A 13,916-nucleotide genomic window follows, 5' to 3' on the forward strand; every position below is an offset into this window, starting at 1 on the left:
TGGGTACCAGGTGAGGTCTTTCTAATCTTGTTTTGGAGACACGTCCAATCGCGTCTCGTCTGCCTTCGGGGCTGAGGTTTCATTGGTCGTTCACACTACGCGGGACATTTAGGTACTAACTGCCGCCCTGTTTGAATTTGAATAGTAGGAATTTTGAATGGTGACGAGAGGAGCGGATTTCTGCAGGTACGTGCTGGCGGAGATCGTGGTTTATCCATGGAGGAGCTATAATTGCGGCGTCTCCGTTATTGGGTGCAGGTCGGAGCAGGTAGCTGCTAGTCGATATGTAATCCTGGTTATCGTCGCCCTCCGGTCTTCTCATTGCCCCGCTGGGTATTTTGAATTATTGGGTTATGTCACTGACCGGTGTTTTGCATGTGGAGGCCGCTGTCTGCAACATGAGATTTTCCTACTGTGGTGAAACTAATCTTCCAGGGCATGCTGGGATTTGTAGTTTCACCACAGGGTGCAGAGGCCATTCCAAACATCTACCATTCGCTGTGCAGTTGATTTCTATCTGTTATCTGCCATTTCGGAGGTGACAGGAAGTCCCAGAAACACAACACACACTAGTTTTCCATATCTCCGGTCCTGAGCGCCTCCAGGAACATTTACATCATTTATAAAAATATATATATATTTAAAGGGTGTTCCGGTTGCCATGAGTTATCACATCCGCTGGAAGGTTTATTGGAAAATTGTATAACTTTTATTTATTAAAAAAAAATAACCATAAAAGGACAGTGACATCGAGCGCTCCGACCACGCGATTCTGCTCCGTCAGGGAGCTACAGCGGCGCTATGTGTAGGATGGGGGGCGCCTTCTACGGTGGGGCTGGTGCGGTGCTGCCTGCGGTTGGGGGGGCTGGTGCGGCGCTGCCTGCGGTTGGGGGGGCTGGTGCGGCGCTGCCTGCGGTTGGGGGGGCTGGTGCGGCGCTGCCTGCGGTTGGTGGGGCTGGTGCGGCACACAGCCCCCTTGTAGGTGGCACCCCCTTTCTTATACATGGCGCCACTGTAGCTCCCTGTGAGGAGCAGAATCTTGCACTACCTACCTGTGTGGCATCTGTGAGTGAGTGGGGGGGGGGGTTGATGGTCCTCAAGTGGTTTTCACCTCTTATTTTCAATTGAAATTAATAGGCACAAAAACCTGCGGCGCTCGTTTGGAGTCCAAAAACACTGTCAATTCAAAATCTGCCTCAAAATTCCTGAAGAAATTGAGACAGATTATTCTGCCTTACAAAAAAACGCTGTGTGAACATTACCCTAAGGCTACATTCATGCGTGTGAATCTGGTCCGTGTGCGTCGCGTTACGCATCAGTGTGCTTTGCGAGTGGCCTGTTATTCACGCACTCGCAAAGTACATAGTTTTTTTTTTCAATCGAATTGCATCGCAACGCACACGGATGTGCCTCTGTGTGGTTTTCACGCACCCATTAACTTCAATGGACTCTCGCTGCGTGAAAACTCACGAATGTGTTCACGGCCCCACTGAAATCAATGGGTCCGCGTGCTGCCCGTCATTTCCATGCTCAGCGCACGGACGTCTTTATCTAAACAATTTTTGATAGGTGTGCCCCGAGGGAATTTTTTCTTCCAGGGGGGCCTAGAGTCCGAAAAGGGTGGGGAAACTGACCTATCTAGTGGACAGGTGATACCTTGTAATATGCTAAAGGTAGGGCTGGGCAATTAATCAAAACCGAAATTCAGCGCAATTAATCTACGTCCTGTTGCGATTTTCAGTTTTGTCAATTATTTTTTTCTTGTTTAAACTGTATCTGCGTCTTCAGGAGGCAGATACAATTGAATCCAATGCTAGAGCAGTGGACCGTAAGGTCCCTGCTCTACCTTTCACTCTGTATCGCTGGACGTCATCGCACCGGTCTGCGCCATGCCGAACGGAGCAGAGGGATCTCCTCCACTCGTCATTGGAGCGGGGTTAGGGCAGTATGTATGTATTTATCAGGCACTATTTGGGGCAGCTGGGGGGCATTATACAGCATAGGGGCAGCAACGGGGGACTATATACTGTGTGGGGGCAGTGTAAGGGGGGTATATATTATATACAGCAGGCTCGGGGGATAAATATTAATTCAATGGCATAGCATGCAAATAGGGGGTGTGGCCTAAATAATCGTAAACTAGGTTACATGTTCAATTAATTGTGATTTTGATTTAGATCATAATTGCCCAGCCCTACTTGAAGGGGTATTCTGGTTGCAACAACATTGTCCTTTTCCGTACAGGGGCCCTTCAAGATAGTGAGAAATAAAATACAACATTTCATAGTCCTGTAGGAAGTTGGTGTCGCTGGAGGTGGGGCTGCTGCATGGCACGTTTTATCAGACAGGTGCATTTTAAATAGTGATGTTGCTGCCAGGGATTTCGCTAGAAGGGGCAAAGCGCCAGTGCTGCGGCCTGTACAGCTGGGGGGTCCGTGCCTATTGGTTTAACCCATCAGGAGGTAACCCTTCTCACCCCCTGTTGATAATGCACCCGTTTCATAACTTGCATTATAATCCCACAGTGAGGTTTTTTTTTTCCTATCAATAGGATATACTGTACATTTTGTTTTATTGGTTAATGGGGACCCTGATCAAATGTCAGCTGTTCTTAAAGGGGTTTTCCAGCCAATAAAAATTTATGGCCTATCCTCTGTTCTTGTCTATCCTCAGGATAGGCCATCTATAGCTGATGGGTCGGGGTCCGACTTCCGGGACCCCTGCCAATCTGCTGTTTTGAAGGGGGTGCATCGTTAGAATTCAGCGGGCGCAGCGCGCCTTTTTTCCCATTGATGTGAATAAGAGAAGGCTGCAATACCTATGTATCGCCGCCAAATGTATTGAAGGTTCACAGTGAGCGTGAAGAAATGAAGAGGAAGCAGCGCTCGTACAAGTGCTGCGGCCCCTTCAAAACTGATCGTCAGGGGTCCCAGGGCTCGGACCCATAAGCTATTGATGGCCTATACTGAGGATAGGCCATCAATTTTTATTGGCTGGAAAACCCCTTTAACTTGACTCACACTAGGTCAGGTCATGCCATTACAATATAGAAAAAATGACAGCCGCTGATCAGGGTCTTGTGGTCGGACCTCCACCAATGCAGCTACTGGAGCTGCTGCCAGACGGTCTTTGGCCAATGTTTCCTTCTCTGCATAGACGCTGGTGACAGATGATCAGGCGCCCCCCATATCCAGTCTCTGTAGTCATCTACATGTCACTGATCAGAATGTGTAATCATCTGATTTTATTCTGTCTCTCTCTCTTTTCAGTGTCTGATTATGGAGGACCCCATAGAAAAGAAGTCTCTGCCGCCATTGAAGACGTCCCGTCTACCTGTCCCTCCAAGCAGAAAGAGGACTCTAAGTGACGATAACAAGCAGCAGTCATCCAGGGTAAAGGCAGAGCTGGTGGTGTGTTACATTACATGTTTGTTTTCTTATTTTCTCTTCTTTTGTATGTCGTCTTCCCCCTGATTTGCGTAGCTTCAGGTCAAGGTGCTGATCCGTCTTCTGTCCTATTTTTTCAGAAACGTCTGAAGTCTTCTCCAGGGGATGACAGACCAAAGATGCGTGTTGCAGCGAGTATTGCCACTTCCAGACCCCGGGTCACCCCGGCTGTTGCACTTCCTAAGCCCCAAGTGATTGGTAAGTAACCTCAGCGTAAGAATGGGATTTACTGTTTCTGTGATACTCCGTAAAAAAAAAAGCTGAGATGTCCAAACTTAGGCTCTGTTAACGCTGGAGCTGGGTTCTGTTTCTTCAGGTATCCGTATCTTCTTAATGGCAATAATAGAGTATGTAACACTAACCTTGCTGTAATAAAAACAAACACTGGAACCTGCCCCACATAACTTCCCTCCACACCGTAAAATGGCCCACATAGCTGCCCTCCACACAGTAAAATGCCAGGTGCGGTGAGGTCACTGCCTCGTGTCCAGCAACACATAGTGAATGGTAGAGCAGGGACTTTACGGCTCCCTGCTCTACCATTTGGCTTCAACTGTATCTGTGTCCTGAAGATGCAGATACCGTTTAAACCGGGGGGGAAAAACCTAATAAAACTGAAATTCGCAAGATGTCTATTAATTGCGCTGAATTTAGAGTTCGATTATTTTTCCATTAATTGCCCAGTCCTACCTGATATTAGAACCCTGTTACATGTTGGTTGATGTGTTTAATTGTTAAGGACCAAGGAAAAATTAAAGGGATTGTCACATAAAGGCAACATCTTTTTAAATTGAATCCGTCCTGGCAATCGGATCGCTGTGGATCTGGCTTCAGAATTACGTGGTGATCAGCCGTTATCACTTGGGCAGCTGCAGCCAGCCATGCTCTTCCCCTGTAGCTACCACTGAAGTAGTGTTACATGTCGAACATTGAAATATAAGGGGCTTTTGAGCTGTGGACCCTTCTCTATGATCTCCATAAGGTCTTATAGGGCAAATGGAGAGTTGCTGTGGTGGGTCCACAATCTACTACGACTAGTGAAACACCGCTCCATCGCTCGGTAACACACAAGTAATAATCGTTGCTGATCATCTCTCAACAAGGACATTTTCTGCTTGTGTTTTGTCAGCCGCAGGAGCCTTGATATTGTCAAGGTATAATAAGTTATTCTCTGATTTGCAGGTCGACAGTCTCTTCAAGTCCTACAATCGAGGAACAGGGTGAACACCACAGGTATACTCTTACTATGTCACACCTGACATTTTTATGATTTACAGTGTTTTCTGTTCAAATTAGGAAAATATTCTAAAATCTATTTTTAATTCCTATTTTTTTCTGCAGTTTCTGCTAAACCCAAAGGCACAGCACCAGGTAAGCTTGCATAAGGGTGGGCACCATCCAATTAAAGAGGCTGTCACCACATTATAAGTGGCCTATATTGTACATGATGTGATCGGCGCTGTAATGTAGATTACAGCAGTGGTTTTTATTTAGAAAAACTATCATTTTTGACGGAGTTATGACCTATATTAGCTTTATGCTAATGAGTTTCTCAATGGACAACTGGGCATGTTTTTTACTTTTTGGCGAAGTCGGCGTTGTGGAGAGAAGTGTATGACGCTGACCAATCAGCATCATACACTTCTCCCCATTCATTTATACTGCAGATAGCGATATAGCTATATCACTATGTGCAACCACATAAACACACTATAACATTACTGTAGTGTCCTGACAGTGAATATACATTACCTTCAGCCCGGATGGGATGTGTATTCAGAATCCTGACCACTTCTATAGCGTCTCTGTGAGTTACAGCACAGCAGGCGTAGTCTCGCGAGATCTCAGGAGACTTCCCTTTTCAGCCTGCAGTCCATGTCATACAGGGTGGTAACGGCAGCATGGCAATGATAAGACTAACGAGGGTAGGGGTGAATTTAATTAGAAATGCAGCACCTTTCTATAATGCTGAATATTTATGTTTGTGTGTATAGATTATGAGATATATATTGTATCAATGTTTTTTGATCCTCATCAAGACCCTGCTCAACCGTCTGCTTCTGCCGCCGGCAAGAAACGTGCTGCCTGGGATCTGAAGGGCCAGGTTAATGACATGAAGGACAAAGTCACAAACTACAAAGGCAAAGTGCAGTCATTGTCTGGGGAAAATGCGCGTCTCCAGACCACCAAGGAGCAGATCTACAAGCAAGCGGAGCTTCTGACCAGTCAGAACTCTGGTCTCCGCCAACAGCTATGGTGAGTGGAGACCTATATCTTGGCTTTTATCTTACTTTTATAGCAACATTCCTATGTGTTCTTGTGTCCGCAAGGTTCCTTTCATATAATATACGTAGATGGCTTTTCTGTTTTGACCCCATATTCTACAACACTATATGCTGTATTTAGTTCAGTGGAATCTAAACTGCAGTCTGAGCAGAAGAAGTTGTCAGACTCTGAGAAAGAGGTGCAGCGTCTTGCTGAGCTTTGCCACAGGCAGGAATCTGAACTGGCTAACGAGAAATGCGCAGTACAGGAGCTGAGGACAACCAATCAGAGCATGACACAGCAGCTGAAAGACCAGGAGGTAAGCGGAAATACTGATGACCATAAGTGAATTATCATTACACATCTCCCTCTAGGATCATTTACTGCAGGTTGTCATGATGTGCACTTTCTATCTGTTTGCCACTAACCATCTAACTAAAAATTTATTTTTTTGTTTAACCCTTTTGTAGGGGCGGTTGATTTGCCTGGACAGCGAGAGCTCCAGATTGAAGACCTTGGTTAAAGAGCAAAGTGAGGAGATAAATGATTTAAAATGTCGTTTGGCAGAAAATGACACGCAAATATACACGCTGGAAACTGAGCGCAGACAGTTACATAACACCGTGCAGGAGTTGAAGGTAAGTCGTCCTGAACGGTCTGTGGGCCGTGGTACTTGTTATAGGTGATCTGTGATGACCTTATCTCATTTTTCCGCTTTTTATGGTTTTGTGTTCTTTCCGCACTAGGGAAACATTCGTGTCTTCTGCAGAGTCCGTCCATCGCTACCATCTGAGAAGGCTTTACCTGTTGGGCATATTATCTTTCCTCCTAATGATGAGAAGGCTATAGTTCTAACTAAACTGGAGGAAGTAAGCCTATTTTCCACGTCCGTCAAAAATACATGGCTTAACCGTCAGTTTGATTTAAAAAAGAAAAAAAAATTAAAAAAAATATATATAAAATTGTAAGTATTTCATTTTTTTGTAATATTTTTTTTTTTTTTTTTTTACCTTCAGTCTCATATTGGTCGAGATAAGAGTCAGTCTGTCAAATATGACTTTAATTTCGACTGCACATTTCCTCCCACCACTAGTCAGGCCGCTATATTTGAAGAGATCTCATTGCTTGTTCAGGTAAGTCACAGCCATATTTTTTACCTGTGGTTTTGGTTCAATGGTTCCACTGCTTACACTGCATTTTCCAATTTAGTCAGCCCTGGATGGGTATCCTGTTTGTATATTTGCATATGGTCAGACAGGCAGCGGTAAGACTTATACCATGGAGGGCCCAGAGAACATCTCGTTGGACACCATGGGAATGATACCCAGAGCTATCCATCAGATCTTTAGCAGTGCGGATGAGCTAAAGTCTAAAGGCTGGCAGGTAAATGTGATATTGTGTGTTCATGTTTTACAGGGTTTTCTTTACCTAATTTGGTGGTGGCCTCGGAGGTTGGATCCCTAGCATCGACTAAAACTAAAAAGCTACTGTGCCTTTTAAAGGCTATGTACACCTTTTGAAAGGCAAGTTTTTTGTTTTTTTATTTTAATAAGGTGCAACTTTACAAATACTTTTTATTAAAAATTATTTTTACTTTTTTAGATGCAGCTGCTCTGTTTTCTCTATACAGTGCAGCTGTATCTAGCGCTATTCACTGAATCAGTCAGTTCCGTGGACCTGACTGGTTCAGTGACAGTGGATCCTGTGTCTCTGACACGCAGGATCCACCAGTGATCTATCACATCTAAGTTATCAACTTAGATGTGATGGTTTACAGGTGGATCCTGCGTGTCACACTCTTAACCTGTCAGGTCCGTGGGACTAAAGGATTCAGTGAATATCACTAGATACAGCTGCTCTGTGTAGAGAGCACAGAGCAGCTGTATCTAAAAAAAAAAAAAAAAAAGTATAAAAAAAATTAAGTATTTGTAAAGTTGCACTAATCACACTGATACACCTTTTTTTTTTATTCAAATAAAACAACTTGCCTTTCAAATATTTACATAGCCTTTAATCATTTTTTTTTATTTTTTTTTTTAATGTATGTATTTCTGAAACTCCACCAGATAGGCGGTGTAAAGATTTGCTAGCCAGTGCAGCTCCTCAGGAGTGGCATTTTATTTTGAGAAAAAACTGAAGGGGCTCCTGTACCTGACCTAATTCTACCAATCACACATTGATATCACGTCCTAGCAATATGCTTATTTTATTTACATTTTTAAAAAAATATATATTATGTTTCCTTTTTTTTATACAGTATAAGTTCACTGCTAGTTTCCTTGAGATTTATAATGAGACCCTGAGAGATCTGCTGGTAAATCGACCAGACAAGAAACAAGAGTATGACATTCGTAAAGTCAGTTCATCCAGTAACGAAGTATATGTCACCAATCTGCGGTATGAAGAAGTTTCCAGTGTTGAAGAGGTAAGGTGGATATCTAACGTAACTCCTGGTAACAAGTCTGCTAGTTGTAGAATTCATTATTTAAACTGAATCTGTTAGGGCCTGTTCACATCACCGTTCGCTTCCGTTCCAGGGTTCCGTCGGAGGTTTCCGTCGGGTGAACCCCGCAACGGAAAGTGACAGCACAGCATCAGTTTGTCACCATTGATCTCAATGGTGACGGAAACATCGCTAAAATGGCTTCCGTTCGTCACCATTCCGGCTGGTTTCCGGTTTTCTGACGGTATCAATAGCGGAGTCGACTACGCTATTGTTTCCGTTGGAAAACTGGAAACCTGCCAGAATGGTGACAAACGGAAGCTGTGCTGTCACTTTCCGTTGCGGGGTTCACCTGACGGAAACCTCAGACAGAACCCCGGAACGGAAGCGAACGGTGATGTGAACAGGCCCTTAGCTCCTTTTTGTCTACTAAACCCGGCAACGGGAATTAAAGTGCTCCCCTAATTATACTGACATTCTTTAGAAAAACAATTCTAGTGCAGGGAAGTGCACAATAATCTCTTTACTAAATTACTTCTATTAGCTTTTTGTTGTTTTCTTCTAACTACAGCAAGGACTGTTTTCTATGTAATGTCCGTATAACTGGAGGTACGCTTTAAACATGTGCAAACTTAGATTTGTTGCCTTTTCACTTCTGGCTCTTTTGTGTAAACCTGGCCTTGATTGACAGGGAGAGCAGCACATATGCGCTGGACAGGGAATGGGCAACGCTTGTGCAAGATTTTACTGCTGAAGCTAGTCACATCGGGAAAGCTGGAGCTGTCCGTTAAGGCGAGGGGGGAAGATTTACACATGACACAGAGCTTGGCACCGCCCTTGGGGTAGTTGTGACCTCGCTCGTATATGATAAAAAGGAAGTAAAAAGTCAATCATGTGTACACACACCTTTTGTTGCTGATAAATTCACCTCCCACACCGTTATTAGTTTAGTAGACAAAAAAAGAACTAACAGACTCCCATCAATGGTTGTTTTCTTTGCGGTTTTGTAGGTGCACGAGCTTCTCAGGACGGCAAAAACAAACCGCTCTGTGGCGAAAACGGTGCTCAACGACCGGTCGTCTCGTAGCCACAGTGTGTTTCAACTGAAAATAGAGGGGGAAAACGGTATCCGAGATGTACGGACATCATGTAAGTCGGTCTTCTGGCCCTTATTTGTTAGTTTTGACTGGTGGACGGGTATTTGGAAGGCTCATCACCCGGACAACAAATCTCCAGTTTCTCCGTAAAGTCCTGCACTTTATGTGGAAAATAAGCAAACCTAAGTTCTTCTTTGTTTATGTACCATAATTGGTCATCAGTATCTCTTATGACTGTAGCCACTTTTTCTATTTTTTATTTTTTTAATTTATAAATGGAAACTCTGGTGCAGTTTCCCATTGTTAATATTGATTAGGGTCTTTTTCAGAAGCCCTAATGAACGCATCCATCCTACAGCGCAGAATTTCTGGTTGTTGCGATTTCTCTCCTAAGCTATTCTGGAAAAAACATTGGCTGAAGCAGTGAGAAGCGTCCGTTTACAGCAAGCAGTTTGGTCAAATCTTGCTTTAGTGTTTGTATTTGGGATGACTTTTACTCTGGTTTAATATAGTTCATTAACTTTGCTGTCTCTTTTTTTTGTTTTCTGCCATCAGCTGTTCTAAGCCTGATTGACCTTGCTGGGAGCGAGCGTCTGGACCGATCTCTGTCCTCAGGAGATCGACTAAAAGAAACGCAGAGCATAAATACTTCACTTTCCACACTGGGCATGGTTATAACGTCATTATGCAACAAGGTAATAACTTGTCTATTTAATGGATAGATTTTAAAAGTTACCTGTATGTTCACTAAGGAGGTTGAAATGTCACAATCTGATGTGAAACATTTGTTCTGTTGGCAGGATGCACATATACCATATCGAAATAGTAAGCTGACGTACCTCCTGCAAAACAGCTTGGGGGGGAACTCCAAAGTGTAAGTCCTATATTATTCATACAGTCCTATATCTAAGGGTATGTGCACACACACTAATTACGTCCGTAATTGACGGACGTATTTCGGCCGCAAGTCCCGGACCGAACACAGTGCATGGAGCCGGGCTCCTAGCATCATAGTTATGTACGATGCTAGGAGTCCCTGCCTCTCCGTGGAACTACTGTCCCGTACTGAAAACATGATTACAGTACGGGACAGTTGTCCGGCAGCGAGGCAGAGACTCCTAGCATCGTACATAAGTATGATGCTAGGAGCCCGGCTCCCTGCACTGTGTTCGGTCCGGGACTTGCGGCCGAAATACGTCCGTCAATTACAGACGTAATTAGTGTGTGTGCACATACCCTTACACTCCTGGTCTCTGCCTTAACTGAATGGCTCCCTGGTGCTCAAGTGTATACAATATGTCAGAATGACTTTTGGACGCCATTGGGGGGGGACCCATTTCTGTTATTCAGAGATGAGACTATTCTACATCCATATTTGAAGTTGTTAGTTCTGGCTGCTTTCCCCAGCTGATCACTCAGGGGGACCCCCCTAAATGGAGGAAACCTTTAAAGTCAAATTTCCCACCCGATTTGACATTGACAGGGAGAGACAGGCGATAGTTTCCAAGGCAACCATACAGTGCCCGGAGAGCATCATGCATATGTCCTATTAGAATATGACCAGTGCACAATACTCCTCTCAAAAGTAAACCAGTACATACCCAGTCCTGCTCTGTGCCGAGCAGTGGATACAATTTTATCCAGTTCAGGCAATGCTCAAACAATCCGCTGCAGCTGTACAAATATATCTGGTGGTTTGCAACAATGTATCAGTTTGCAGAGTTAGGCTATTTAGCTGACAGATAATTGCCTAGACTGGATACAATTGCATGCAGGACTAGCTATGTACAGGATTGTAGCCTCTGAATGTAAACATGTTTTAATTTACTAATGGGAAAATAAAGTTCTTAAAAATGGTGAGGAAGGGCTACACGGTATTGAGCCCCTTAATGACCGGCCACGTACATGTATTTGACTGCCGCTAAGGGGGGGGGGGGAAGTATGGAACGGGCTAAGCTCGCGCCATACTTAGCTGGTGATGGCTGTGTAATACAGCAATCACCTCGCTGCAACTGGCAGAATAAAAGATAACATTGTTTTCACCCGTTTAACCCCATAGTTACAAGAGTGGCATTTAGTTTGAATCCGAGGGGCCATCTTTGTACGCCTTTGAAGCCCTACTTTTCTTTATTTAAAAAAAAAATAAATAAAAAAAACACCACCTTTTTCTTTCCCTAAAACAATGTTAAAAAATAAAATAAAATATATAAGTTAACATAACTGGTATCGCTGTGTCTGTAAAAGTCCAAACTATTATAATATAGCGTTATTTAACCCGCTTGGTGAACTCTGTAAAATATATCTCCAGACTACAGTTTTTTTGGTCAACTTTGCTCTAAAAAAAAAAAATTGAATAAAAAGTCACATGTACCCCAAAATCGTATCCGTAAAAAATTTCGGCTCGCCCTGCAAAAAAAATATATAAAAAAAAATGATGGCTCTTAATATGGCAACACACAATTATTTATTTCTTTTTTTTAAATAAAAGTAGTAAAGCATAAAAAAAATAATTAAAATTTGGTATTGCATCAACCCGTAGAAAAAGGTGAACATGTAATATTTACCGCCTGATGGAAGGCGTAAAAACAAAACCTCCCAAAAAATGGTGTTATCGCAGTTGTTTTTTTTTGCCTGTTTCACACCACAAATAATTTTACAATAAATGGTGCTATTAAAAACGACAACTTGTCCTCCAAAAAAAACAAGGCTATCTAGGTGAAAAAATAAAGTTTATGGCTTGTAAAAATGAAAAACCGCACGATTGGCCGTGTCCTTAAGGGATTAAGAAAGCTGTAGAGATTTTCATTTTATATAGTGATTTAAGCTTTATGTATATAAAAAACTTATTTAACCCCTGAAGGCCCAGCCTATTTTGGGCATTAGAAATGTTATGTACTCTTTAGTGGACTGTAAGACTTTTAATCTGGTCATCCTCGCCTTCTTTTTTAGGTTGATGTTTGTTAACATTTCCCCCTTAGAAGAAAACTTTGCAGAGTCTGTGAATTCCTTACGGTTTGCCAGCAAGGTAAGATATTGATGACGGCACGTTTGCTTTTATGCGATTTACCCTCGCTAACACCCCCCCCCCCCCTCCCATTAGCCAAACATGTCCCCTTAAGGTTTTAAATAAAAAACTACATTTTTAATTAAACTAAATCAAACATTTGCATATCAAAATATAGTTTAACATTTATTAACTAAAATCTACCATGTCATAGTGTTTGATTTATTGTTATTGCTCTTATTCATTTAGTATTCTGTTTTAGGTTAATGAATGTGTGATCGGCACCGCACGTGCAAACCGGAAATGAGCAGCTCTTCAGAAGCAAGTTACATTTCGATGGTTTTATTGATTTTTTTTTTTTTATATATATATATTTTTTTTTTATGAAGCTATCGGTTATAGCATAAACATGCATGTAAACCAGGTGTAGTTAAAGGGCAACTACACTCCATAAATATAAAGAGGTCTAGTCAGACATGAATTTTAAGTGTTAGGGTCTCGTTTAGCGTGCACTTGCGCTGTCGCTTCAGTTATCGATAATTCTAGGCTTGAAAAAGCTCCTTGTATATTACCATTAAGAAAGCAAAAGAAGTCCGAAACCTGTTCTCCGAAATATTTTAGTGTGTGATGACTGAATAATGTACTTCATGTATTCTAAACTTTTATCTAGTGCTGTTTTGAATAATTATCTTTTTTTTTAGAGGTGTCTGTACATATGTAAAAAATCCTGATGTGTTTCTTACTGTAAATAAATTTGCTGTTCTTTGTTTCTGTGGCCTATTAACTTTTACATATCATTGTGACCGCACACCCCGCTAGCTTTCCTACTTGTTGTGGACTTTGCATTGTACAAGTGTCTGTTATATGTGTACACTAGGGGGCAGCCTTATTAATAATGGTTTAAAGATAGAAAACCTAGGGGTTCAAGGCTGAAGATGTGGCAAATTTTTCAATCACTCGAGTGCTGTTTGATAGTTTCGGCACATACTAGACTTTTTATTACTTTCTTTACACCGCCTGATGGGTGGCATATTTGGAAGCAGTATTTTGCACCACAAAAATGGTTAACACCAGTGATTAATCTGGTACATTTCACAACTCTACAAAGCCATGGCCATATCCTAAGTATGAGACCGGATGTGACGAGCATGTCGCTAATCAATGTTCTGGCCAAAATTTAAGGCGCACCTATATTGATAAATCTGCCCCTATGTCCCTTACATTGAATCTGTGTATTGTATATTTCTCGCTTGCAGTAAAACCTTATACATTTCTCAGTGATTAAACATGATTTCACAAACGTGCGTGTGTGTGGGGCCCTATGCTTAATGAGCCATTTTCAGTGGGAAGGCTGCAGCCTGCCTCGGCAGAGCAAGAGTTCCTACCTTGTGCCCGCCTCCTAGTGACACAGGCTGGTCTATGGTGCGTTGTCCCCGAATTATTTCAATAAAAGAGACTTTACGGTGAGTACAATCAACCTATTTTGAGTAAATAAAGCTCGGCACGTCCCCACCACCAAATTTCTATTAAGATCGTCCCTCCCTGTCCGATCAACAATTATTGGAGTATAATTGTCACTTTTTTTTTTTTAAACTCGTTTTATTAAGAACTGTTACAATATACAAGTATAAAATCAATCATACATCTCTAATTACAAAACA

At 42.4% G+C, this 13,916-nt stretch overlaps 1 protein-coding gene across 3 annotated transcripts; it reads left to right on the forward strand.

Moving 5' to 3' along the window:
• Nucleotides 1-87: 87 nt before the first annotated feature.
• KIFC1 (kinesin family member C1) lies at nt 88-13,024 on the forward strand. Of its 3 annotated transcripts, none has more exons than XM_075836488.1 (17): nt 88-186; nt 3,270-3,410; nt 3,527-3,644; nt 4,629-4,679; nt 4,788-4,817; nt 5,486-5,702; nt 5,853-6,030; nt 6,182-6,349; nt 6,458-6,580; nt 6,728-6,844; nt 6,921-7,094; nt 7,969-8,136; nt 9,165-9,303; nt 9,807-9,946; nt 10,052-10,125; nt 12,201-12,276; nt 12,518-13,024. In XM_075836488.1, exons 2-17 carry the CDS (start codon nt 3,279-3,281, stop codon nt 12,560-12,562), a joined length of 1,950 nt encoding a protein of 649 aa, XP_075692603.1. In that variant the 5' UTR covers nt 88-186; nt 3,270-3,278; the 3' UTR covers nt 12,563-13,024. The 3 variants fall into 3 exon arrangements, with proteins under 3 accessions (XP_075692603.1, XP_075692605.1, XP_075692604.1); XM_075836490.1 differs by having other exon boundaries at nt 3,270-3,392; XM_075836489.1 differs by lacking the exon at nt 88-186 and adding an exon at nt 189-268.
• Nucleotides 13,025-13,916: the final 892 nt, after the last annotated feature.

The sequence above is a fragment of the Rhinoderma darwinii genome, chromosome 8 (assembly GCF_050947455.1).
Source record: "Rhinoderma darwinii isolate aRhiDar2 chromosome 8, aRhiDar2.hap1, whole genome shotgun sequence".
NCBI lineage: Eukaryota > Metazoa > Chordata > Amphibia > Anura > Rhinodermatidae > Rhinoderma > Rhinoderma darwinii.

Excerpts from the sequence above, each read along its gene's own strand:
- KIFC1 (XM_075836488.1), top strand. The coding sequence starts at position 3,279 with ATGGAGGACCCCATAGAAAAGAAGTCTCTGCCGCCATTGAAGACGTCC. Across the intron at positions 6,031-6,181 it reads AGCAGCTGAAAGACCAGGAG|GGGCGGTTGATTTGCCTGGA; the intron begins GTAAGCGGAAAT and ends ACCCTTTTGTAG. Across the intron at positions 6,350-6,457 it reads ACACCGTGCAGGAGTTGAAG|GGAAACATTCGTGTCTTCTG; the intron begins GTAAGTCGTCCT and ends TTTCCGCACTAG.